Here is a 27367-nt window from a genome sequence, read left to right on the forward strand (position 1 = left end):
AAATACAGATGTTAGCAGATGTTAATGCCCCCACCTGTGCCCAGCTGCCCTCCTCATTGTCCTGAGTGGCAGCATGGTAGAGACAATATGCAAGGTTAGAGACAGGGGCTAACAAAATACACATATAGTATACATTTAACCCAATATAATAGATCACACACATGTACACAAATGCATACCAGAGGACATTACATTTACTAACATTGATTTCCTGGGGAGTGAAAATTCACTCATCATCTACTCACCACTTTGCCGATGGAGGAGTGGGCGAAGTGATTAAGTTCAACTTTTGGAATTTCAGGGGTAAACAGCTTTGCAGCCAAATCCAATACAATTCTTCAAACGTAAAAAATGCCACAGCATGGTTTTAGACTAAATTTCCTCTGATATCTTCAGCCCGGAGCTGCAGCCACGTCCGTGTGCACACACCGCACAAGGAGCATGTGCAATAGCTGCAGTGTTTTTTTGACTCAAACACTTCACCTACGCCTCCATTGGCATAGTGGTGAGTAGATGAGTGAATTTGAATTTTTGGGTGGACTATCCCTTTAACCTAAACTTAACCTTAACCTTAAACTTAAACTAAACCTAAAACATGGCTTCATCATTTCACAAAATCTTATGATGTACGTTATGGGGATTTGCTTTTTTCACAGAATTAAGACATGTCCCCATGTTAACAGATATAGTTTCCCACAACATAATTACTGCATGGACCACACACACACACACACACACACACACACACACACACACACACACACACACACACACACACACACACACACAGCCTTTCACTCTGCAGTCAACCTCAAACTAAATCAGTATCATCATGTAGAATTTTTCATTTCAGCACATGACCATAAGTTGCACCAGTTACATTCATACACCCAAAACACAAATACCAGCGCGATAAACAAAATGCAAGTGCATGTGATAAAGTGGGGGCAAGTGGGTGAGAGTGTTCGGTGGTGGTGGTGGTGGTAAAGGGAAGGGGAGCACCCAGATGGTACTGACCGCTTTAGTGGAGGAAGCCAGGTTCTCCATCTCTTCATGAGTCACCCACACATTTCCGGAGGACTGCTCAGAGGACAAAAACACACACAAACACACACACACACACACACCAACCCCCACGCGCACACACAAAAGACAAACATTGTGTTGAATGATGCCAGGGGAGGGAGTGTATTTCGGGCAGGTAGCTTGTAGCTATATCCGGCACTATATGTGTGTTATTTTCCCACAGAACCCCATGCAATTTATGGCAGCAGAGAAGGACAAGTCAACACAGCAAAAGGCAGAAACCAGCCTCTACTGTGTTTTGAGCTGAGGAACAAAAAGAAATGAGGGAAAAAAAAGCAGTGATGGGTTACTCCAAGGTGCAGAGTGAGGGTTGAGCCAAATTGTGGAAGAGGTTGTTGGTGTAGTCAAGTTTTGTGTAAGGGACTGTGCGCTTTAATGTATTTGTTATTGGTGTATGTGCATCTATGTGGATGAAAACAGAAGGGAGTGAGTCCACAGTGGTATATATTGGGTGTAGGTTTTTTGTTTTACCGTTCTGGAGGTGAGCGGTGCAGAGGGGCTGGTGAGGGAGACCATCTCCTGAATGGCCAAGCGGAGTTTGAGTCTGTGCAGAGGGTTGCTGATGCCAATCTCCCTCTGAATTTCCGTGTCGGACAGAGCTGACATGATGGCTCCGCTCTTCACGTTGGCACGACAGGCCGCCACATACCAGGCCGGCATACCCACCCACAGCTGGTGAGGGTCATCAACACAATCAACGTCACCATAAAAGGCCACATAGAAGAGGAGGGGAGAGCAGATAACTGCTCCTATGGTCAGTCTGGTATTTAATATCATAAAAATTAATAACATAAATTTACATTTATGGCTGGTAGAAATAAAATCAGATAAGTGGAATACCTCAAGCCAGGAGACGACAGTAGGGCCGTCCCACTGGGCGAAAGGCAGACCTCTTTTCCTGGCATCTTCAAGAAGCTCGTGTCTGAAGAAACAATCCCAAACAAAGGCAGAGGGGAAAAAAATAAATACCAGAGATGGGTCAGTAAATATTGCAACTAAAGTTGAACTGAAATTGAATAGAAAAAGAGAGAAAAAGCTGCTTTTACTTTTTCTTCATTCTGCGGTCCCTCTCAGCCTGAGTGCCAAGTTTTCCCAGAGTCATAGTGTCGCCGATGCCCATCTCAAAGTCTGAAATACGGCAAGACAGTGTTAATATATACCTCTATAAATCACATGCAGTCTAGACAGTGTAAAAGTTTGATATGTGGTCGGCAGTGTACCTGTTAAGGCTGGTAGGGGCTGTCCATCCCTGCCCATTGTCTGCTCCAGTCGACCCTTCTCCTTCTTCCCAAACAATCTGCCGATAGACGACTTGATGCCTTTTTTCTGCTTGCTGCAAACAAAGAAAACAAGCAAGCAGGAACAAATGTTACACTAAAGCTACAGTCACTTATTCAACCTTGAGAGTAAATCAGACATGTCTTTGGTACTGAGGATAGGGGATATCTATGAGTGTGTGTAATTTGGTGTAGATCCAATTCAATTTTATTCAGTGAAATTAAATGTAGTTTTATTGAGGCACTGTTGGGCTGTAGTGGAGTGTGGGCTCTACTGAGTGTCAGTCCAGGTAATATAATTCATTTGAGTTGTTTTGTACCCATGCTGTATTGATTAAACAGCCATCAATCAGGGTCATCCTCATTGTTTTGGGATGTTTTATATTTATTCAGGTACATCAGACATTGTAACTCAGACTCTGAAGAGCTTTGCTTCTGTCAGCGTCCATGGTGACTGCTGTTTCCTGTGGGTTTTTGTTTGAATCTCAGCTATAAGTATCTGTCTGTATAGTCTGTGTCGATGTATATTTTTTTTACCCTCGACCATCCTCCAGACTGCCTGTAAATTGGGCAAAATTGGTTTCCAGCCGCAAACTCCGGGGGGAAGAGGGAGGCGACGTCTCACACTTGATGGTGGCTTTGTCCACTTCAACTGGAGACTGGAAGAATCACAAAAGCAACTGGGTTACGAAAGCCACAGTCAGACAAAAAACAACCACAAAAAACCAGTACAATTTGACTTTTGAAAACTTACTGCTACTTTTCTGCGATGTTTCCTCAAGTCACTTGGCTATTAAAGAAACAACACACGTTATTAAAGTGGCCACACAATCGTTGTTTGTCAACACCATTAACACCATCACACCACCAAGTAATTGCAGTTTGTGTGTGTTTATCAGATAGAAGGCGTGTCCTCTCTGACCAGAGTCATGATGCCTAGATGGTGGCTGGTGTTGCGTCCGTGGTGTTTCGGCGTGGAGTGGCCACTGGTGGGCGGTGAGGAGGAGGATGCCAGGGACTGGGCGGTGGCAGAGGTGGGCAGGGCCCTCGGTCGAAGCGTCACATTGAGTCCGTCCATGCTGCCGCTGTTTACGCGGGACTCGATCTCATCAGAGCGCAGGTCTGCGGACTCTCTCTCCACCTGGATCATCCTGCACAGACACGTACAAACATACACGTTCACACATTCTTGTTATCATAATTTTTTCTTTGTGGGGTTCAAAGGTTTTATCCAAATGGGACTTTTTATGTATGTAAATTTTGTTCTATAAAAACTGCAATAGTATTATTATTGCAATAGTAAAAGATGTAAAAATACCACATTTACAAGTAATATTATCTAAAATCAGTGGAGTCTGGCTTCTCTGGAGCATAATTTTACATTTCTCCGCAGAGGACATAAGGAGCTTTTTTTCTGTAAACTGCAATAATTAGCGTCCTCTTCCAGTAGGAAACATGAAGAGTCTTATCTATATGCTATCAGCTCTATATCTAATGCCTCTATCTGTTCTGGGGCATCCTGTCTGGCCACAGGGCTCCATGCATCCCTTTAACTAGCAGCAGCACCTTTATTTTGCTGCAGTATCTCCAAGATGTTCCTGTTCTTGTAATTATTTCTTGCATTATCTTTAATATGTTGTTCCAGTCTTATCTGTATCCTGTTTCTTGCTGCTGCACTGACCCAGCTCCCCCCTCAGGGATCATGAAACTGTCATGTGCTGTAATCTAATATGCCTGTGATTTGTCACCTTATCTCTTCATTGATAGCATCAAGCTGCTCTTGCAGCATGAGAGCGAGAGTCTGAGCGTCTGATTGGCCGCTTGGGGAAAGCAGGGTAGAGCTAACATCGTCGTCCAGGTCCGACTCTGCCTCGATGTCACTGCCGAGGAGGTGGCTGACGCTGCCGCGCAGTGACGGGTAGTCCTGTTCAAACACAGCGCATACCTGAAGAGATAGACATGAGCTTTATTACAAACTAATCTGTAGAGATAGTCTACATGCACACATGTAAAAATACAATGTGACAGTTGTGGAGCTAGTGGTCAGCTAAGATAAGAAATGGATGAACAGGAAACTTACATCAGACAGCATGTCCATGGCAGCAGGTGAGAGAGACACAGAAAGACAGGGAGGTTAGTAAAGAATGGAGAGTTAGGTATGAAGATCATCAAACACTGGCCAGGCACTGACACTCATTAGCAAAGCAGACATGAACTTGGATGCAGCACTGGTAAGGAGCAAATGTGGTTAAACGACATATGATCTGTAAGTTGGCCATCCTACTTGTTTGGTATGTGCAAAAACTGCAGGGTTGTTCTGGTAAAGACATTATGAGCACCTTGTTTGGGTCGTCTCGCAGCGCTGACATTCTGCCCTTCTGTGCGCGCCTGATCACAGTTGTGCTGTAGTGGCCGTCCTGGCCCTCCACCACAGAGAAGCGCAGGTCACTGGAGCTACCCAGGTGAGACCTGGGATGATATACATAAAGGAGATGACAATCATATACACAGAGCAGATAATCATAATGAAGCAGCATGTTAGAGGGAGAGTATGAGAGAGCATGTGTGGAGGAGATGTAGGTCTGTGTGTACCGGGGGTGGGTTCCATCTCCAAAAACCCCACTGCGACGTTTCAAATGGTCGATCTCATTTCTCAACTTCTCAATCTCTCCAATCAGCCGTTCCTGGGAGACAGTTGGGAAAAGTGCTCAGTTTGTTAACTCAAGAAAAAGCAGCAATACCTTACCTATAGGACCACTCCATTACAAGTTAGAGTAAAAAGTCCATATAAACAGCCGATGTCTGGTTTTCAAAATGTAACTTAAATAGAAGTGCACAAGTATGATTTGTAATTGATTTGACTCCCCGAAAAACAAACCATAACTTATAACTTATAACATATAACTTATCATGACACTGGGCTTTTGTATGAAAACTTTTTGCACAAACAAATAAGTTAAATATATAATGTGTTAAGTGGTGGTATGAGGTGCTGGTACATGAATTTTCTTCTGATGAAGCCATGCTAACTGTTTGCCTTTGTGTCCAGGCTTTATGCTAAGCTAAGCTAACTGGCTGCCTGCAATAGCTTTTCTGAGGCAGACAGTGACACTGATCTTTTCATCTAACTCTTTGTTAAAGCAATTCAACTACTGCTTTAAGTATTAGCAATATTTCAATATTATAGCAAAATCATGTGGAACTAATTTCAGCAGCTCTTATGTATAGTTGTTAACAATACTTAATAACTTTTGTAAATATTTATAAACATAAAATGCTTGGGATTAAAATGTAGTGGAGGAGAGGAAGAGGCAAACAAATTCTCACAAGAAACGTAATTCAAAACTGTATTTGTAAGTGCAGTATTTCATGACTTCCTTGACTCACACAGAGCTAAAAAACAATTCAACTAAAGTTGGGACTTAAAACATCTATACTTCACATACTGCAGGGGCTGTCTGCAACGGTGCAAGGGTTTCAGTCCATGTTGCACTTTCCTCAGTGCAAAAGTCCAACATGCAACATGTGTAATATAAACATCTGAAATTCAGAATACACTCCTCCTTTGCTTTGTTGTGACTTTTTCTGACCAATGCTCTGTACAAGTTTTTCAAGGCCCAGCTCAACCCATGCCCACAACTGCTTGCTTATAAATTGATCATGAGGGGATGACAGCACCAGTGGTTTGATGATTTGCTAAGTTCTTACTGACCCTGGTGTGGTGAAACTCTTCAAGCTGTTTCTGGCAGTTCTCCAGGTCCTGGATGAGAGAGTTCTGGACAAAAAAAGTAATGAAACCATGTGAAAACAAGTAAAATATTATCTTCATCTTAATCATTTGTTATGGTAACAACATTATGAGCTGCTTCTGCTTAGATGACTGTGTGTGTGTGTGTGTACGCAGGTCTTGCCTTGTCCTCCAGGGCAGCCATGCGCTCTTTCAGATGGAGCTGCAGTCTTTCATTGGACTCAGTGAGCAGACGATCCACAGTGTCAGATAAACGCTTGTTGTGCTCCTCATTCATTTTTTCCCTCTGACGAGCCTGGAGATGATCAGAGAGAGAGAGAAAACAAGACAGGGTGGAAAGTCATCATCACATTTTTCTTTGACACAGACTCCATTTAGGTGTATTTATGCAGCTAATCAAACATCTCTGCATGGATTAAAGGATGTAGTGTGCATTTAGCCCGAGATCACAAGCTGCCAGATCGGTTGTCTTGGCCAACAATGTATCTCACAGCCAGAGCGATTTAATTACAGTCATTTACATGATGATAAAAAAAAGGGTTCAATGCCTTTTCTTAAACGGCTCAATATGCATTCTACAGTAATTACATTAAAATGAATTAACACAGACACAAACAAACACACATCTGCATCAGCTCCTACGTCTAAATATAGTCATGAGATTGCATGGAGAGAAAGAGGAATTTGCCTTGCGTGAATTATTCAGAGTCTAAAGATAGCGGCCAATCAGTCTTATGGGGGGGGTGGAGGCATGTGTGTATGTGTAAAGATTCGTGGGGATGGTTTAATTCATGCAACAATGCACCATGTCTGTCCTGTGTGCATGAAGTTTATGCATGAGGGAACACAGATCCAAGAGTCAAGGCATCCAACTAATGTGAGGCATCAGTACACACACACACACACACACACACACACACACACACACACACACACACACACACATTATAGTAAGAGGTCATAGAGACCCTGCAGGGCTGGTGTGCACACACACACACACACACACACACACACACACACACACACACACACACACACCCTTCCAAGCTCTTGGTTCTTCTCCTCCAGTTGAGATTCCAGCTGTCTGAGCCGCTCCTCCACGTTGCCATGCCGTTCCTCAGCCTGCAGGGGGAGATGCTTACATGTAAGTTCAACCGCCTCAACCACCTATGTAACTTTATGTCTGACTAAATGATCCTTTGCCGTAGTCTCTGCAGTGTGTGTGTGTGTGTGTTTGTGTTACCTTGGAAAGTGCTGCCACTCTCTGTGCCAATTCAGCTTCCACCTCTGGCAGAGTCTCAGCCTTCCTCATGGTCTGAGCCAGCCTCTGCTCTGCCATCTCCAGCATCTCCTGCAGCTGGCGCACCTTCTCTTCACTCTGTCACACACACACAGAGAAGAGGCACATTAGTGAGAGGCAGTTGTAAAAAGTGCGTTGCAGGCACAGAGCAGCAAGGACACGTCACACAGGCCCTGAATGGAGGATGTTGTGGACCCATGTGGCGTTGAACTCAGCTTCACCCTGAACAACACATGAACCATTGAGTGTGCTGTTTCTTTTACTATCTCAAGTGACTGAAATATTCTTTAACAGTCGACCTTAAATGCTTCACACTTAAACATTTGGAAAAACAAACTCATGTCATCTTGCATCAAGTTCATTGACACTTTTAGTGTCACATAACAACAGGATTACGCTAGTGAAAACACAAGGTAACCTGAGCATGGCGGACATACTGATTAAGTTCTTGTGTCAAGGTTTATAAGCTGAGTTCTGACAGGACAATTTTCACAGGTGCTTTTGTAGAACCTAAATCCCGATGGCATTTGGAGCATTACTCAACTTAAATTTAAGGAAAGGCAGCAATCATCCATTTCAATCCGAATGACAGGTGACTGATAAATACAAACCAGTAAACCTTCCTATAGTATATGGCTGCTGTGTTTGTTACCTGTCGGTGAAGGGAGTCCTTGGTGGCCAGTTCATTCTCCAGTTTGTCGTTGAGGTCATGAATGTGTGTGGTTTCCCGCTGGGCGGCCAGGTAGCGTTTCTCTAATGTTGTGATTCTCTCCTCCATGTCCTCTCTCTGTGGGTGCAGGGATACAACAACATGTTTGTGTATGTATAACCCCACTTTATGATTTAAGATACAGTAATTTGCAGTTAGGGTAAATGTAAATGTATGCAATATAAACTTAATAGCCTTACGAAGACTTACTACAAGCTTCAAGTTGTTTCTTCATTCCATTTTTGTGTTGTATGGAAATAGTTTCCATCAACAGCACACAAATCAAGGAATGCACACTCACAAAGTCACACTTGATTTATTTATTTATTTCTTACATCTGTGTAGTCTTTATTTCATCCCTATGTTATAGTCAATAATGCACTCATATTAACTAAAAATACTGGCAAGTAATAAAATAGTTGTGATTATGCTTTGACTAAATTCAAATTTACATTAAACAGAACTGAACCCAAGTTAATTGAATGCACTTTAGAAAATTCCTTTTCAAATATTCTCCTTTTAAATAATACAGTATTGGTAGTTGCTATAGAAAGTATTTCAAACATATACAACACAATATTGGCATCTACAATAATGCACAGTTTCTCTGTAGCAGTGAGAACTCAATGACATGGGAATCTAAAGTGTGTTCAGAATTAATGATATAGTAACATATTAGTAAAGATACATATTTTTTCCCTCAGAAAAGAAGAAAGCTAAAGTTTGTTATCTTTTTACTTAGAGTAAAAGTATAACTTTTTGTTCTCCAAGAACAAAAGCACATCTCCTTTGACCTCACCTCTCTCTGCTCCCTCTGTTGTTTGATTGACAGCTCCTCGCTGCGGCTCAGTTCTCTGCGTGCGTTCGCGAGCTCTGCCTCCAGCTCGGCCATGCGGGTGTTCAGAGTCGCAGAGTGCTCGCGGCTCTGGGACAGCTCCTTGTTGGTGCGATCCAGCAGCTCCTGAAGTTCAGACAAACGGCTGCTGTCATCGTGAGCGTCTATGGAGCCGTTGGGAAGTCTCTGCAAGGTGGACACATAAATTAATAAATAATATAATTAAAATATATATATATAAATATACACACACACACATCATCATATTAAAGGTGGTTGAGGACTAAGTAACACAAATAATGTGAGAGTTGAACATAGAAAACAGTTGTTGGAGAGTAGAAAAAGTTGGATGACCTAGATAAAAAGTGTTTTTATGCATTTATGGGTGGTGCAGTGTGGTGTGGTGCTGCCATGTTGTTGTTTTGATGTTGTTTCTCATCTCCTCACAGCTCAAAGTGAAGTTCATTCCAGGGCCTTAATTAAACAATCCTTTGGGGACACATTCATACAGGCAACACAGTGGGCAGTCAGAGTTATTAGGACCCCCTCTGCTGCCTCATGTTCCCATTTTGCCTGCTTATGAATACCTTACAGAAACATAAACATGCACTCCAACACCTCGGGAAATTGAGCTAAATAGCATGAAGCTGTGTAATAAAACACGCCTGGTGGTTTGTGCATTTTTGTGTAAGTTTAGCCACACAGTCAAAAGTTTTACACCCAGGGACTTTGGAAATGCCACTGTACGGCCCCACCAGAACGACAATCTGTCACAAACATTAGATACGAAGTGGTCCTGAGGGTAACTTGGTCAGTGTTCCAAAGCAGCTCTCCTGGAAAAAATTACATGAGGTGATGATTTCATGGTGTTTTGAATTAAAATATTTCCTAAAGGATGCTGGGAGGAACTGCGGTCACTGTCAGCAGGACAGCGGGTGTCATGAATAGAAGTCGTGACAGTGTGTGTGTTTGCACAGTTCACACACAGAGACATCTACACTCTTCCTCTTCAAACTAATCTTCTCATTTTTACCTAGGCTAAGGAGGTTATGATTTTGCCCCTGTCCATTCGTTTGTCAGCAACTGTTAGCTATGAAACAGATTCAAGGTTCGGACACGGGCCAAGAAAGAATTCAGGCAGATCCAGGATTTTCTTTACTTGGATATTGTTGTTATTGTTTGCTATGATCTCAATCAGTCAATCATGTTACTTTAAATCTGTTCTCCTCTCTCTTTTCAGTCATTTCAGTGATTCACTGCGACCCTCCTCCTTCCCAGTCTCCATTTCCACTGTCCACTCGTCTCATCAGATCACCCACTTTCTCTACATCCTATCAACCACCACTATTGTGTAGACTCAAGGGGATTTTCTATGCTACACAGGGCCTCACCCCATTTTAACGTTGATGACATCACTTAGTGTCTTAGCACTGAATAGACTAATTCATATCACATCACTTTCTTCTCTAGTTATGCATGGCAATAAATTGTGTTCGTGTTTCATGGACAAACATCCTTTGACACAGCCACCTCACTGCTGTCAGCCTTTCTTAACAGGAACATCTTGAGTGTGTGTGTGTGTGTGTGTGTGTGTGTGTGTCTGAGAGCCACCAAACAACAACTACAGACAGACATAAAATAGAGCACAGAGCAGAAAAACAATCACACAGCCAGGAAGACCTTCCATGTAGGTTTGGATCCATCTGTTCGCTCCAGTGAGTCACCATCCTTCCTTTGTCTCACCATGTTCAACTGCAATGTAAATTAAAAAGAAGAAAAAACAGAACACACATTTACTACTTTTCTCTTCCTTCACTGAACCAAAAAAACCGAAACGCGGACCCCCAATGGGAAGTCTGGCTCTCAGGCTGTCAGCGTGCTTCGGACAACATGCTGCACCATATTTGGGAGAACTACAAAAAGTGATTCTACTCAGATTACTTACAATAGAGAAGGGGGGTTTTAGGGGAAGGGGGTTTTATTTCATCTTTAGAATAATTTCTCTGATGACATTTACAAATATATGAGTGCAGAAGACAAGTTTCTGTGTGTGTGTGTTCATGTGCGTGGGCAAATGTGTATGAACAGAGGGCCAAGGAGACTGAGCCTCTCGCTGAGCATGACACTTGCAGTATATCAGATCAGACAGGAGGCTGCAAAAGATGTCTGCTAGGAACTGAACAGATGTTTCACTAACCAATACACACACACACACACACACACACACACACACACACACACACACACACACACACACACATAGACATTAACACATGCACACCTCTTGTGTGGTTGCCACTAGCTGTCCCTCCAGGGTGGCAACCCTCTCCAGAGCCACCCGAAGCCTCTCACGCACCTGACAGAAACACAGAGAGCACACACATCAGCACGTGGTCCAGAAACACTGTGTTGAACTGGAACTAGAGATCACTGTTCATTTATGGTTAAAAATTAACATGTTTGTTCATCTGCTTCATTTTACAGTTGCATTCTGGTCTTACTTTAATTTGCTGTAGAAGCAGCTGGCTGTTTATTAAAAATCAACACTTCCTCTATCTGTTTCACATTAAAAGCATTTCATCTCTTCCCTTTCATGGGGGACTTTTACTATGAAAATCAGGAAGTGCTGAGGTTAATTAACAGCTTAACAAAAAGAAAAACAGCAAAAAGGAATGAAAAGTGAGGGAGGATAGCAACTGTTAAAAAAGCAGAGTGTATGACACCTGCATTTATGTGTGTGTTTGTGTGTTTTGTGAATCCACCTTCTCATCCAGGGCCTTGTGGTGTTCAAACAGCGACTTCAGAGCTTTCAGGACCTCCACTTCGCTGGAAACTCCAGATGGTGGGGGTGCTTGTCTCTTCACCACTGTCATCCTCAGACTGCGCTCGTGACGAGACACCAGACACTCCAGGTGCTCCAACAGTAGCTACAACACAAACACACACACACACACACACACACACACACACACACACACACACACACACACACACATAAAGCATAAGCATGCATGCAGAACCAAAGAGAATACTAATTTCAAGCTTAGAAACACTATTTGTTTTCATCAGCACCACCGCAAACTTGCACTCACACATACATATGCACACACTCAGACACACACACATACCCTTGTGTTGTTCCTTTCAGCTTTCAGCTCTGATATTTCCTCCTCTTTCTCCAGCAGCTGCTCCTGGCATATGTTCAGCTCCTTGGTCAGGGTGGCAAACTCCTACACACACACACAACACATACAGGTTAATATTGTATCAGTGATCAATCTAATGGGCTTTCTTATCCGCAATCTTAGAGTGCAAACCGGCTGTGGTTGACCACTTTTTAAGAAGTTTTTGGAGACCAGAGGCACCAGCACCGCGCTGTCACCGAACAGCACAGGAAATTGTTAGTACCTGTGGGAGGAATTCTTTATCAGCAGGTGAAGCTGGGCCAGACTTAAATAATGGGCAGTCCAGGCTCAATAAGAGGTGGTCTGAGTCAGTGGAAACCTCATGACAAACCAGCCACTGAAATGACACCGCGTTATCTTATCAACACAAACACAGCCTTAGCTGTGCTGCTCTGACCAACCTCAGTGACCACCTCTGGGTTTCGGAGCCATAGAATTACAGTTGCAAGCACAAAAAATAGTGGACTTGTGACTGGTGACATTGTGTTTGTATGGATGCCTCTTACATAATTAAAATATAACAATTTTGTTGTTGTATAAATACATTAGTACAACACAGGTTTTCCTTCATATCGGCCCCACATAGCCTAATTGTTTTGGCCCAGATCTGGCCCACATCCCATGTCCGACCCACATGCAACACGGAGTGATGACACTTGGGCAGCCCGCTTCTGTTTGCCAGATCTTGGCCACAAGTAAGCCATAGCAATAATAGCAATATATGATACAGTATGTCAACCACAGGAGCCAAAGGTGGCCCATTTACCACATGGATCACTGTAGGTTCAAATCTAAAGTACAACTTGCATGGAGCACTGCATATTATGCAAAAAAGGCCAAATTTGTTTCTGGCTATTTGGGCCAAATTTGCTATTTTACAAGTATAAGCAAGATTAGACTCACATCCATTTTGTCTGGGCGACAAGCAGGCCACCATTGCCTGAAGTGGCCCACATCTGTATGCTACCGAATAAAATGAAATGATTTCCTAAACATATCTGTTGAACCTACTATTCTAATCAAAAAGTTATGAAATTGTATGATTTCATTGTGTTGTACAAAAAGTAAATATACTGTAAATACAATTGAGAGAACTGAGAACACTAAGAACTAAGAACAGTATTATCCTTGCACCAACAATCGGTGATGATGAAGTATTTTATTAAACAGAGAACAGATGATCTATAATAAATTCTTAATTCTTTACGTAAGAGTAAATGTATTTCACTTGAGAGCAATTACATTTATTGATGTTCATTCTTCATGCTCATTAGACCTGCTAGAGGTCTGTGACTGAAGAGTCAGTGCTGCTGCTGATGTTCTTTTACAGGCACATCTACCAAAACTTAACTGACCACATTGGTTTCTGCCTGATTAGGTTTGATTTTTGTTTATTAACTTGACCTGTGTTTTCCTTGTTTTTGGATTTGTGTTCATTCTGTGTTTCCTGTTTTATTTTGAAGTCGTATTCCTTGTGTGTCTCCAACTTAACTTCCTGTCTTTTTCCTGTTTCCTGCCCCTTTCCTGCACCACTTCCTCATGTGTTTCACCTGTGTCATCAACCCTGTGTATTTAAGTCTCTGTGCTTCCCTTGGTCCTGGTCAGTTGGTCGTCGTCGTCTGCCTTTCCCACGTCAATGGTTTGTCCTGTTTTTTTTCACATTCTAGTGTATTCTCCATGTTTCCAATGTCTTCTTGTTTCCTAGTGTTTTCTGATTTTTTCAGTTTTAGCCTTGTTTGAGTCATTTTCTAGTTTCCAGTGTTTTTTCTGTTTTTGGACAGTTTTTTTGTTAGTTCCTTTTATTAAAGGACACTTTTTGTTTTCTAACTTGGCTCCTGCATTTCACATTTGAAAACAGACTCTACAATGATCTCTGTCCACACAAGCATTTTGGCTCAGATATGCTCACTGCCCACCAGGACTCAATGTCTAGCCTTGCAAAAGTTCTCTCCTGTGTTTAGCTAAAATCTGCTTAATATTCAATCTATTTCAAACTATTGGTAATGTTTTTATATATATATATATTTTACTGTTTTACCAGTCCTGTTGTTTTTATGTTACTCACACTGAAAACCAGCTGTTATTATATGCAGACTCCAAACTTGCTTACTCATAGCTCAGAGATTAAATCCAGCGCCCTGGAGTCAGAGCTCAGATAAAAAAGATTAAACTTCTCCATAGCTTTGTCTCTGTAGCTGCTGCCCAGGCAAAACATATTTCAACCATGATTTTCCCATGCTTTACACCAGTCACACTGTTAAATCCTCTTTCCACTCCATTCTCTCATCTGCAATCAATCCTATCTAGGATGTAAAACTACATTGAGATGGTTTTTGGTTCTTATAACCACAAATATATCTTTTTATGGAAATTAAAACTTATAATTAAACATAACAGAAGTGTGAAATATGGTACTTACTTTAAAAGAGTTGAACATTTTGGAAAAACACTTTCCAAAACACAAGATTAATACCATTCTCATGTCTGCTCTGTGTGGTAAGGGTCATCTTCTAACCAGAAAGTCGGCGGTTCGATCTCAGTCTTCCCCATCTGCATGCCAAAGTGTCCTTGGCAAGATACTGAACTCCAAATTGCATTCAATCATAGAAAAACGTGCTGCCCATAGATGCGCTTTGAGTGATTATCATGACTAGAAGAGCTCTATATAAATACAGACCATTTACCATAAATATGCCTAGCAGCTTAGCAGCATAAAGACTAACCAGGGTCATATGATAGTCCTGCTCAGTCCAAATGTAAAAATGATCCACCTGGTACCTCTTAAGCTTACTAATCATTATAAGTTACATTTTATGTACTTTGTGTTATTGGCTTTAGAGACGACGTGAGACAGATTTTAGTTGCACACAAAGCCAGGCTGGTTGTTTTACTGGCTTTGTGCTAAGCTAACAAAAATAAATATAGGCCCATTATTAGCCTTTATTATTGTTCATGAGTGAAAAATCCCTTGTTAGTACAAAAATGTATATTTCTCCTGTACAGTTGATTACTTCATGTATTTTCACAGCTTATCCCACATTATTCAAGCTAGCAGCGCCACCTTTTCACAGCTCCACAAACAACCACACATTGCAAATTTGATAGGCATTTTATGTTCTTTTGGGCTGTAAAGTGACGGCTCCATTAACTTTAATAGTTTGAGAAAACGTTGTGATGGAACTGCGGCAGTATTCTGCTGTGTGTTTGGTTTTTACAGTTTATAAACTTTAACGGCATTTCGCCATGCAATTTTTAATTGTGGGCTGAACAAGTCCTTTGACATCACAGTGGTCAAAGGTCTTTGAAGACATTATGACCCAGTCTGTGCAAAAAAAACGAAAACCACAAACTGGTGTTCTTAAAGTGTTCTCACACACCAATAATGTGTAAACATAAAATGTAGTAGTAGGCTGACTGAATGGGTGTCATCTATCAACCTGGTTCAATATGACCAGCCCATGTATCACTGCAAGACAACATTTACGACAGTTTTAACAAGGACAGGTGTCTTTCACTGAAAATCATAACCAGCCCAGCAGTGTCAGTGATCATCACACAGGAAGCTCTTCTGATCAAAGCAAAACAGGTTTTGGCCAAGATTTAACCTACATCCCACACATCACACGTCTGGCCCGCAACCCCTGTGAAATGATGGCACTTGGACGGTCTGCTTCTGTTAGCCAGATCTGGGCCGCAAGTAAGCCATAGCAATACCACATGTCAACCAAAGGTGGTCTGTGTTTGTTTTGTGTTATTTGGGACCATATTCACCATTTACCTCATGGGCCACTTGACACTGTAACAAACTGATTTTAAAATACAGGGAACAGTAATGTACTGTTTTTCTTAGATACAGTTGAGTGCTATTACTGTTGATGCCTTTACAGGAGGGAAACATTTACAGCAAGCTACTGTCCAAATTTACAGTATAACACAGTATTTTTTGTTCCATCATAATTCATTTGGGCAACTCATGCTGAATCAAGTCCCATTACTTAATTTAGCACTGTCGACATATAGGAACACAATAGGCATTAAATACTCCAGACTGATTTTTAGTCATGATAGAAGGAACACTAAGAAGAGGAGGAAATGAAGATGATGACTTCCACAATGACTGACAGCATAGAATTGGATACTAGGTCTACCTCCTGCTGCTCATCCATCTGCTCCTGGTTTACTTAAGAGGATAACTCCAATCTTATAAACAGCTAACAATATTAACAGCATTTCCCTGTTTTTTCCTTTTTGTTTAAGTTTCATTGTATTGTTTTTGCTGAAATGATAAAAGTCAAAATCACTGCTTGCTATTATTTGTGTTAGCTGCATGTTGCAAACATGCATGGAAATGTCGTCCAGTAACGTTAGCATGCTCCCCTTCAGCTGTTGCGTGCATAAAATGTTCAGCCTCCATCAGTGATGTGTCAATTTGTTTTCATTTTAGCAGCCACAGGATTACATTTCTAGTGTTGTGTTAGCTAGTTTGGTCATTCCAGTTATGTTAATTTGCAATTTATTCAAATATCAGATGTAAAAGGTGATCGTGGATTTGTTGTAAAGTCTATACAAGAGAGGATGTTTTATTTTACCATTAGCTGCAGATATATTTCAACAAACAAGGTTAAATGTGTCCTGTTGCTTTTCTCCTCCACCCAGGGGGGGAAACTTGCTTGTTATGCACATAACAAAAAAAGTTGTATGTTGAATGTAACATTTTCCATCTTCTACAGATGTCTCCCACTCCAGCCAATGTTGATGGTACCTGACCCTCACAGCCAGTTCACAACTGACTGGGTAAGTGTCACATAAGCAAATCTGACAGAGACACTGTTGTCGTTTGCATCATGACAAAGTCACAAATGTGGGTTAGATGATCATTTATGTCATGTTCTCAATTAGGGCATCCAACCCAGTCTTTACTGCCAACTGGTGTTCAACTTGCAATCTCGTGAGTATTTTTACAAGCTCTGCAAATGACCATTATTTACATACCTTTTAGGCAATTCATTGTTGTCAACCCTGAGAGGGGAACAAAAGCCAGCAGTGCATGTGCTGTTTAAGAAGACAGGGGAAGCTGGTCCAGAAAAAAGGTAAAACAAACTCTTTCACTCTTTCCTTTCACAAAGGAATAGCTAACACTGCAACCAGATCCTCGTTTCATAAGATCACATTTGGTTTCACATTAGGGAGCAAACTAAAGACTTTCATTTGACATACGTACATCCTGTTGTCATCACCTATGTGGGCTGTGTCTACGCTTTTCCAGCCAAGTGTAGATTAGGGCAAGATAAAACTATATGTGGTTTATAACACATTCTGTCCTCCAGAATATATAATAATATATAAGTGATTGTAAAAATATTTAAATGATTGTGATGCTGTACATTTCATTGATAAGTATCTAAAGTATTAAGTTCAATATAAATTACTCACTTGTTTTCAAATATTTTGCAGCTATCATGTCACAGAAGTCATTATCACATTCACCAAAAAACAAAACACTGACTGGATTTATGAATTTGACAGATTTTGTTTTTCCTGTTTTAAAATGACAAACTGAGCACATCAGGGGCGCACAGCGGATATTTATTTTCGTCTGGGATTGAGTGGATCTTGGTGGTGAAATGGTGATTTTGCGGGAGGGCAAAAGAGAGAGAGAGCAGTCTCTTTCAATCATGGCAAAAAGCCTCAACAGAACACCTCCTCCGCTTCTCCTTTAGTTTATCTCTCCATCCCATCATCTCTTTGCCTTTTAAGAGCTCAGCATCCTCCTCTTTAACTGTTTCACTATTCCCCCAAAAAACCCTGACAGGTAACACAGAACACACGAGGGTATGAACACATCACATTTGTTAGGATTATATATAAAATATAAAACGTAGCTAGACAAATCTATTTAATTCCTCATGAAGGTCTGTCAAATACCCTCCCTCCAGATTCTACTGCTTTTGTTCTTTTCTCTGTCGGTCTCTCTCTCTCTCTCAAAAACACACACACACACACACACACACACATATATCACAATGTGCACTACGAGATCCAAACCTCCAAAAACCATGTGAGCTTTGAAAGTCCCAGGATGTTTATCCAACTTCAAACAACAGTCAGTTAAAGATGCGGCTCTCTGACAACACAACCTCGACATCTGTCAGAGAATATATCATATAGAGCGGAAAAAGAAGGTTCTGGGTGTCTGGAGGAAGAACGCTGCTGCTCTTCTGCCTCCAACCACACTGTGAGATAGCAAGTGGTTACCAAACACTGCTGAGCCCAGACATTGTAAAGGGATTTCTCCCCTTCGCTTCCTTAAGCAGTTTGGGATTAAAGGATGAAAAAAAAAATGCGGTGTGTGTGCACAGAGAGAGAGAGAGTGAGAGAGAGAGAGAGAGAGAGAGAGAGAGAGAGAGAGGGAGAGGGGAAGAGATTGGAGTGCAGTCGAATAAAAGAAAAGAGCTGAAAAAAATGTACATTCAATCTTTCTCTCTGTCACACACACACATACATGCACAAAACCCCAAAAAGTACAAGCTGTATTATCAGTCTGCTTATCCGTACACTGTGTGTGTGTGTGTGTGTGTGTGTGTGTGTTCTGCAAAACCCCTCAAGTAAATCATGAAATTGCTAAATCTAGTACTGTGCACCACACAGATGGGATTCCTTAAATTTGGAATGTTTTAGAGGTGTGTGTGTGTATTTTGTTGCCCTCTTTATCTAAATAAAGATCAAAATAATTATATCCCAAGACTACCCAAGCACTGAAAAGAACTGTTTATTGACTATTCTGAGTAACATGATCACTCTGAAAGGCCCGATGGATCGATGCTTCACAAAAAAAGAACAGATTAAACATCCTCTTGGTTTCTGCCATAAAAAAAGTTATTATAAAGGCCAATATTCGTTGAACCAGTTTCATTGTGAATCCAAAAAGCCAGTTTGAATAACACACAGATGTCACCAGAAAGTCAACCACAACCAAACAGTTTCTCCTCCTTCAAACTCTGTGTGGTTCTTTCTTTAGAATAGACACAGTTTCTTGCTCAATCTTTTTAAATTCCTGATACTTATGATAATGTGGAGCTGATAAGCTGAAAATTAAGTATTAAGTGATTTGTGAAACTTCTCCAAGATGGCCCCAACAAACTACTGAGAAATGAAGTCTACTTATAGCAACGCAGTACTGATCATGTAACCTGCACTGTCCAACTGATGGTTTATTCATGCAGAACACGCACGCACGCACGCACGCACACACACACATACACACAAACACAATAAGAGGGCAAGATCACAACTGTTCTCTGCAGGTTGTTGAAGGTTATTTGTGAGAAACAGGAAATCACGAGCGAAATACTATATTTCTACACTTCATTGTCAAACAGCTCCTGTAGATCATTGACTTAATAATAATTCATACTTGAGCCTCTACCTTTATACCAACTGCACTGAAACGTGTGGGTATATTTACAAGACAGAAACATGAAGTCAAAACATCTAGAGTCTGAGGACGACGACTTGGATCATCGTCTCTGCGAGCGTCAGTGAGTGGGAGGAGAGGAAAAGAGGAAAATATGTGACAAAGCAAATACATACTGTAAACATGATTATTAACTCTTTCACACATTGTATGATTCATAGTTCAGGGTCGTGATATGATATATGTCAATCAGAAGATGATGAGATTGTAAATCAAGTCATTTGGTTTCTGAGGCCCTTATAAGGCTGTTTGATTGGTCTGAATTAAATGATTGGCTGACGTACCTGCCTTCCACTTACTGACTGGTCGAAATCAGTGAGTGGGTCACAGAAAAATCATCTTCTAGCAGTTGTCCGTGCACGTTCATGTGTGTTGGAGGAGTACCTTTGACGAGAGGGCTGATGGGAGTGGCGGAGATGTATTGTTTGCATTATTTCAAAGTGTAGCCTGCTCTTGTTAGCTTTTCCAGGATTACCAACCCCAGCAAGATGAATTCTACATATTTCTTGAATACAGAAGTGGACGCGAGATAGCCCCACCTTCAGTAAATCATTTCATCAGACTTGCTTCTATTCCCCATGTTGACACAGAAGTCAGATTTTGGCCTTCACAGCAAGATCTGACTTTAACTCTACATTCAGAAACAAGATAGAAAGTGTTCATTTGCATGATTCTGGAGAAATATGGTGCAAGTTGTATAATAAATGCTAAATAAGAGTCTCAAAGTTTTATGATCAAAACTAGAATGATCGTGAAGAGCAGCTATACCTTGTCAGAGATTGTGTGTGATGATGAGCTCCTGCACACACCAAAAGACACTGTGATGTAAATCGTGGTAATTCACTGAGGAACACCGCACTGAGCATGAATGCAGGGGTCGGGGGACGAGAGAATGTGAGTCCCCTGGGAGACTCAGATATCACAGATCTGTAACTCTTCACCACTGCAGAGAGAGAGAGAGAGAGAGAGAGAGAGAGAGAGAGAGAGAGAGAGAGAGAGAGAGAGAGTGCGTTGGCAAACACCAGAGAGGTGGAATCGACCTTCCTCTGACAAACACACACACACACACACACACACACACACACACACACACACACACACACACACACACACACACACACACACACACACACACACACACACACACACAAGAACTCTGACACACACTACCACCACAACACCTTTCCTGGGTGTTGGCCTTAGGTAGGCAGTTGGTAATCTGTTGCCATGGCACTACCCCACACACTGCTGCTGTTGCCATGGCAAAGTTATCATTAGGTAAGTGACGTTTTTGAGCAGCATACACAAACTTTGCATGAGCATTTAATCAGGATAAAAACAGACACATATCCATGCAGGTAAACATACGCACTAATCTGCTGAGAGATTCTCCTGTGTGATGCTGTGACAGAGATGCAGCTGAATGCAGCTGACACCTCTCCACCATGGTGCTACAGAGGAAGAACAACTCTGGCTTCCCTCAGGGTGCGGAACATGGAACATAAATGACAAACGCATGTTTTTTTTGGATAAGTCCTCATGGCTGAGACAGATGTAGAAAAATTTGGCCTCTGCATAACCACTGTGAGTCATGAGCAAATCAGCCTAAGTGAAGCACATTAGGGATAATGCCAAGACTGACGCAAGCTGTGCCAGCTCTGGACTCACTTCTCAAATGCTGAAAACGCAACAGAAAATACGCTCAGTGTAAATACAACTCAAGTAAATCACACTTGGAACACATTTTACTCAGAAAAGGTGGTGATTCCTGTTTGAAACCCAAAGCAAACGTGAAGCCAAACACTTTAAATGAGACCTTGAAGAAACAACAACCCATCAAAACATGCATATCAACAGTCCTTCAATATCCAGATAATTGGCTATAAAGTTGACTGAAGCAGCAAAAGCATTTCTACGGTGGACACATCAGCTCTATCTGTAATATCCCTCTCTCATGCTTCAGACAAAGTGGTTTCAAATCTCTGCACGTTTTCCATCTTTGTCTCCTCCTCCTCTGTGCCCAGTGAAGGCCTGAGCCCAGACAACCATCAATTCATGTATCCCACTGTCCTTCATGAAGGCAAAGCACAAACCTGCACCAGAAGAGAGGAACAAAGAGGAGAAGAAGGATGACAGGGTCGTAGTTCCTCTGCTTGGATGAAAAGAGAAACACTTGTTTGTTGCTGCATCAGTAGAGTTTGTCTCTCTTAGACATTAATAAACACATGGTGTGTCAAGGTCGCACAACAGACACATAAAGGAGAGAATTTCCCTACAGTACATGACACATATTCATATTCTTTATTTCCCTGGACCCTTGGATATTTCATTTTGCTGAAAACTTGCAGCTACAGCTGCAGCAACCAGTGAAGAGCTTTCGTGGAAAGGGGTGGTGTGCCCACATTTTCTAAACCGATGCATTTACATGACGAGAAAGCATTAATCATTCGTCGCAGCCTGATTGAGGCATGGTGTTGAAAAGGAGGGAGGAAGAGGAGGGGAGGAAAAGGTGGAGAAGAGGCCATTTCTCAGCCCCAGAAAAGAGTCATCAGCGCTAAAATCAATACACGGCTCAGGATATGTGGAGAATGTAGAGAAAGCTATTTGAGCTGGAAGAAATCCATCACCAGTAACGTCCTAAAACTGTACAGCTGCCGAGCTCCTACCTGGTACATGTAGCTGTTAAAGTGGGTCCCATTCTGAAGGTGGATCTTCACTCTTGGGTTCATGGTGGAGGATGAACATATCAGATCCCTCAAGCAGACCCCCCATAAAAAAGAGAGGAAGAGGTAGAGGAGGAAGAGTGAAAGGATGTTAGGGTGAGGAAGGTGGAGAAGAGTGTAGCAGGGCTGAATGAGACTCCCTCAGTCCTCTGCTGGGACAACAGCACTCAGCCTGTCAGCCAGCTCTGTCTGCAGCCCAGAGACAAAAACAGAATGAAACACAAATGATGAGGATGGAGGGAGGAGGAGGAGACAGAGAAGGAGGAAGGAAGGGGCAGGGTTTAGAGGAGGACTGCTCGGGGCTCTGGCCACCTGTTCTCTGTTGCTCTTGCACACAGGCACACACAGGCACACACAGGCACGAAAGTTTAGGCACTCTGTGGGAGTTTTTAAGTCACATTTGGAACTAATGTTCAAATTACCATGAAATTAAACGCTCTATTTCCTCTTAATAAAAACTCCAGTCAGTGCTTACTCAACACAAATTCAAGAGACCCATTTTCCTCCAGCGTGACATTGTGCCTGCTGATTCTTTCTATTTATAAATGGCAGCCTGTTTCAATCCTCTGCTCTCAGTAGGATTTCACAGAGCATGCACTTGACTGAAGCGCCTTCCGGTGATTTTATACGATAGAGAATATCAAGTATATTTGATCATCATATTGTTATAATGTCGTCTGCAAAACTAATGATCCTTTATCTTTTTTAAGGACCATGAGATTTCGTTATTACACTATAAAAGCACACGAGTATGAAAATGTGGAAATTGTGGCTAAAAATCTTGTTTGATGTTCAATATTTGGGGTCAAATATTCATGACCTGTCTTTCTGCTATTTATAGTTAATAATATAAATATTAGTAACTTTCCTTATAAGGAGGACCACACATCCTGAAAACAAAGTACACAAAGTACACTGTACTTAAGGCCAAACAAATCTGAGATTTTGCAACTTATATAATATATTCTTATAATATTATGATTTCTTCTCAATTAAGACTTTATTTTCATGATATTACGACTTTATTCATGTAATATTGACTTTTTCCTCAATTAAGACTTTATTCTTAAAATACTATAACTTTATTCTAGTAATGTTATGACTTTCTGTTTAATTGTAAAATTATGATTGTTGAACTGTATTTTCTTAACATTACAACTTCATGGTCAAAATATTCCAAATTCGTTCTCGAAATCTTTTTCTCCTTCATACTGTATAAACTTGAGGAACAGAGTTTGAAATACATGAGCCTTCATCAAGCAGGGAGGGTCTAACGAAGGGTAATATCTCATTGCCTTATGGGAAATGTAGGATTGAGGCACTGTGGGGCTTGTCCCATAAAAGTCACCCAGCACTGCCTCATCATCTTTTTTTCTCTCTTGATAGTGCCACAAATTTACTATCACCTTTTGTTAGTCTACTCAAGTATTTGTAATTCTTGAATTCAAAAATGAGCAAAAGGTTATTGAGAATTTCTCTAGCAGATATACTGTAGGTTGAATAACCAAAATTGTATATTTTCATCTGATCTGTCCAAAATGCAAAAATCCACACAAAGCAGGCTAACTAACTTTATGTGATATTGATTTTTTTTAACATTATTTGTAAAAAGCTGGAGCACACTGAACAAACTGTGTATTTACTCTCACACGTTAACCTGCATCTTTAAATTGGGAAATGTTGCTGTCAGTGGGTCTACTTTCTTGCACCTGGTTGTCAGGGAAACAGGGTTCACAGGAGAGGGGAGAGGAGAGGCAGACTGCACACATCAAAACATCCTTTTGTGACTGTGGTGACTTCCACCATTAACTGACAGCAGCTTACTGCGGGCTGGAGACACAGCCTCACATTGACACAGTGGCCAAACACACCGGCCCCCTGCTGCCATATGGGTTAGTGGTGACGTGGAGACCCCTACTGGCAGCATGAGGTTGCAAGTCATGTATACACATTAGCTAAATATGTGAGAGGAGGCCAGTTAGCCAGCTTTGCACTAGCAATGTAGCTGTGACTGGATTATTCAGATAATGAAGTCATCTTGATCCAGGGAAACAAACGACAAGAGATGCCAGTAATAATTCATGAAATGTGGTAACTTCTCATCCATGTGGAGCCAGAGACAGAAACACAAAAACATTCAAACTCACACATCACACAAACAGACACCAGAAGGCAACACTAGCACATCAGCAGTACTGACAAAAACACAAGAAAGAGAATTTTCTGCAGGAGAATTCACAGACCCCTCACTTTTTAAAAATCTGACAGCCTCTCACAGTTTTCTCTCTCTTTCGACACCTCTCTCTACCTAAGTCTCTCTCCCTCTCGCTGCTTCCTAACTACACTTGATTACTTCTTTCACACTCTATCCACTCCAGCTCATCCATGCTCGCTCTCTTATCCCCCCCTTATTTTTTCTTACTTGGCTCACCCTCTCCCTTACTCTCGTCTATATTTTTCTCAAGCGTTTCTTATTTCGGCTGAACCACCCTCGACAGACAGCAGCCATTTTACATCATGACATAATGTGGAGCAGAGAGCATGCACCTCCATCCCACCATCACTGAGTTTGGTTTCAGAAAAGAGTGAGAACTCCATGCTAGTATATATGAATCCCAGAGTTTATTGTGTTATGTCAACATAAGTCTAACAAAAACTAGAGTTTGAGATGTTGAATACCTTTGATTATAATTACTGTAATGCACTAATCCCTCTGAAAATGACATGCAGTGTCACTGATGGGATTGAGACAAGGCTGTAATGCAGTTTTAACAACAAACCAATAACAATACAAATAAATATATATGTATCAATGCCAAGACTTACTATGAAATCTTGTTTGGTCACTGAAATTGATTTGATTTAAATGTTGTCTTTGGCTAATTAACTTTTTAAACTAAACATGCAGAGGCAGCGTTCAGTTTTTATGCTCTATATGAAGAACAAGCTCCCAGAGAACTCCTGCAACTCTTAGTTCTTTAAATTCAACGCTAAATACTTTAATTTCCTTTCCTTTCATTTAATCTAATCAAATAAATACTAATTTATAGAGCTCATCTTGAATCGTAATTGTAAAAATGTACACTTTAACACTGATAGTTTTTTTCCATCCACGTTTGGACACAATCATGCTTCTGGGAAGAGTCATACCTTCCTCATCTCATCACTCCTCACTCCTCTCCTCCTGCTCTCCTCATTTGTTTTTGTTTTCTCTGTCTCCTCCCCTCTGTTACCTCCTCTCTTGTACCCCTGCAGCCTGAAGCACCTGTGTCAGCTCCGTCTTTCTGTCTCTGCTGCTGTCCTCATCACTCAGTTGCAGAACATGGGTTACCTCCCACCATCTCCCCTTCACCGTGTCCTCGTCAAGCCCCTGCTCCGTCCAGAGGGAAGCCTCTTACTGCCACTGTACGCACAAACATTGCAAACAACAGATACACTCACAGGCTCCGTTTGTATACATGTTCACATCTGAACTCTACATGCAGCCCTGACTATACTCTGATCCAGAGATCGGAAAATGTTCTTCTCCGTCTCTCCATGTAAAGATATTTCATCAGCTATAAAACTCAGATGACAATAAGAGTATTAAAGTGTCTATATAAAAACTTATAAAAACATTAAATGTATTTCACTAAGTGGCATTTGTGTTTCTGTCTGTCACAGTAATACACAAGGCGGTTTCCGTCTCATTTGGATTAAACTTGACACATTGATTGGGGTTAGTGTCAGGAACTGCAGTATTGATTCTTCTTCAAATCCGTAAAATTTCAAGGTCAAAGCATGGGATCAAAGCCTCAAGCAAACAGTAGAATGATTAAAGCCGATTAGATTTTGGCCAAACTTGGTATGCACCCTGAGATTCACGTTTATTGTAAAAAAAAACAATTCAACCAATTTATCTTCACAAATGGCAGGGCTGGGGGAATCTTGGCTGTAACACTTTGTCAAATGATAATAAGTCTTGGTAGATACTATCTTCAGGCTTTGGTTGGAAAAGTATTTTTAGGCTGACCCATAGGGGGTGCCAGAAATATGTAATAAACCTAGACTGTATATAAAGATGGACGACGTGTCTCCTCTTCCTCCCACTCTCCAGAAACAAAGCCAGAATTTCCCAGATACAAATGCTGCTATATCGATTGGGGGAGGGAGCTGCAGCAGCAGAGAATACACGCACAGAACCAATCGGGAGTCAGTCTCAGCTGTCAATCATGTTTCACCCAGTCAAATAACAATTAAAATTAGACTTACTAAAAAAATGACACTTAGTATGATGTTGATGCATACTCATACTGTTTTAGTTTGGTCCATATCCCATTTATTCATTAACATGGATGAGGTATGCTGCAGCCAGCCACCAGGGGGTGACATGCTTTGGCTTAACTTTTAGGGAGCAGCCATGCCATTAATATTCAATGGTATAAAATAATATAAAAAATGAGTACCTCAAAACCCAGGGGTCAAAATTTTATAAAAGTTGATTTGGAGGCAAATATTAATATTGATTGGTGTAGACATGGCCTATCACTTATTGTTTGCTGCTAACTGCTGATAATACCTTTGAGCGACTAAATTAAAGATAATTAAACATACTACACCACACTTATGCCCACAAAGTAAACATATTATCCTCCATAGGTCTTAAAATCAAATTTTACACTATGATCAATATGGATGCATTATTATTTTGTTGTCTTGCATCCCTCTTATAGTTGTCAAGTGAGGTCATTATCTTGCCAATCAATAACATCCACTTGTATGTGTAAAAGTTAAAACTTTACATACTGAAACATTCTAGCAATGTAGCACAAATGAATATTTCAGACTACATGCAGCACGGATGTAGTTTCTCTGTGAGTGCCTTTCTAGTTTTAATATATAAACCCGGCTATACACAAACTGACAAATTGTCTGCAAATACACAAAGTAACACACATATACTCCAGGGACCCCACCAACACACACACACACTCAGACCATCCCAGCTGCTCTGTTTTGCAGATGAAAGTGTATCACGGTTTTAGAGGAAA

The 27367-nt window shown here is 41.2% G+C and overlaps 1 protein-coding gene and 1 long non-coding RNA gene across 14 annotated transcripts in view; one reads left to right on the top strand and one right to left on the bottom strand.

Moving 5' to 3' along the window:
* The window catches only part of ppfia4 (PTPRF interacting protein alpha 4), a 53388-nt gene that overhangs the window by 5351 nt on the left and 20670 nt on the right, over positions 1-27367 (bottom strand). For 2 of the 13 annotated variants that reach the window (XM_069537638.1, XM_069537671.1), the window contains exons 3-24: positions 12084-12185; positions 11718-11882; positions 11237-11311; positions 10636-10707; positions 8920-9141; positions 8064-8198; positions 7355-7489; positions 7150-7233; positions 6275-6406; positions 6076-6138; positions 4956-5047; positions 4703-4832; positions 4112-4308; positions 3286-3514; positions 3118-3153; positions 2901-3022; positions 2307-2419; positions 2133-2214; positions 1927-2008; positions 1558-1758; positions 1018-1080; positions 35-61 (exon numbers count right to left, since the gene is read on the bottom strand). In XM_069537638.1, the coding sequence (XP_069393739.1) occupies positions 35-61; positions 1018-1080; positions 1558-1758; positions 1927-2008; positions 2133-2214; positions 2307-2419; positions 2901-3022; positions 3118-3153; positions 3286-3514; positions 4112-4308; positions 4703-4832; positions 4956-5047; positions 6076-6138; positions 6275-6406; positions 7150-7233; positions 7355-7489; positions 8064-8198; positions 8920-9141; positions 10636-10707; positions 11237-11311; positions 11718-11882; positions 12084-12185 (2559 nt within the window). Of the gene's footprint in view, positions 1-34; positions 62-1017; positions 1081-1557; positions 1759-1926; positions 2009-2132; positions 2215-2306; positions 2420-2900; positions 3023-3117; positions 3154-3285; positions 3515-4111; positions 4309-4702; positions 4833-4955; positions 5048-6075; positions 6139-6274; positions 6407-7149; positions 7234-7354; positions 7490-8063; positions 8199-8919; positions 9142-10623; positions 10708-11236; positions 11312-11717; positions 11883-12083; positions 12186-22280; positions 22547-27367 lie in introns of those variants that run through there. The other 11 variants (XM_069537644.1, XM_069537678.1, XM_069537642.1 and 8 more) reach the window with 8 other exon arrangements.
* On the top strand, positions 13654-25728 carry LOC109628873 (uncharacterized). The gene is made up of 4 exons (XR_002202679.2): positions 13654-13779; positions 16871-16934; positions 17140-17230; positions 25593-25728. It is a non-coding gene; the product is annotated as an uncharacterized lncRNA (long non-coding RNA).

Source organism: Paralichthys olivaceus, chromosome 2 (genome assembly GCF_024713975.1).
Source record: "Paralichthys olivaceus isolate ysfri-2021 chromosome 2, ASM2471397v2, whole genome shotgun sequence".
In the NCBI taxonomy this organism is placed as follows: domain Eukaryota; kingdom Metazoa; phylum Chordata; class Actinopteri; order Pleuronectiformes; family Paralichthyidae; genus Paralichthys; species Paralichthys olivaceus.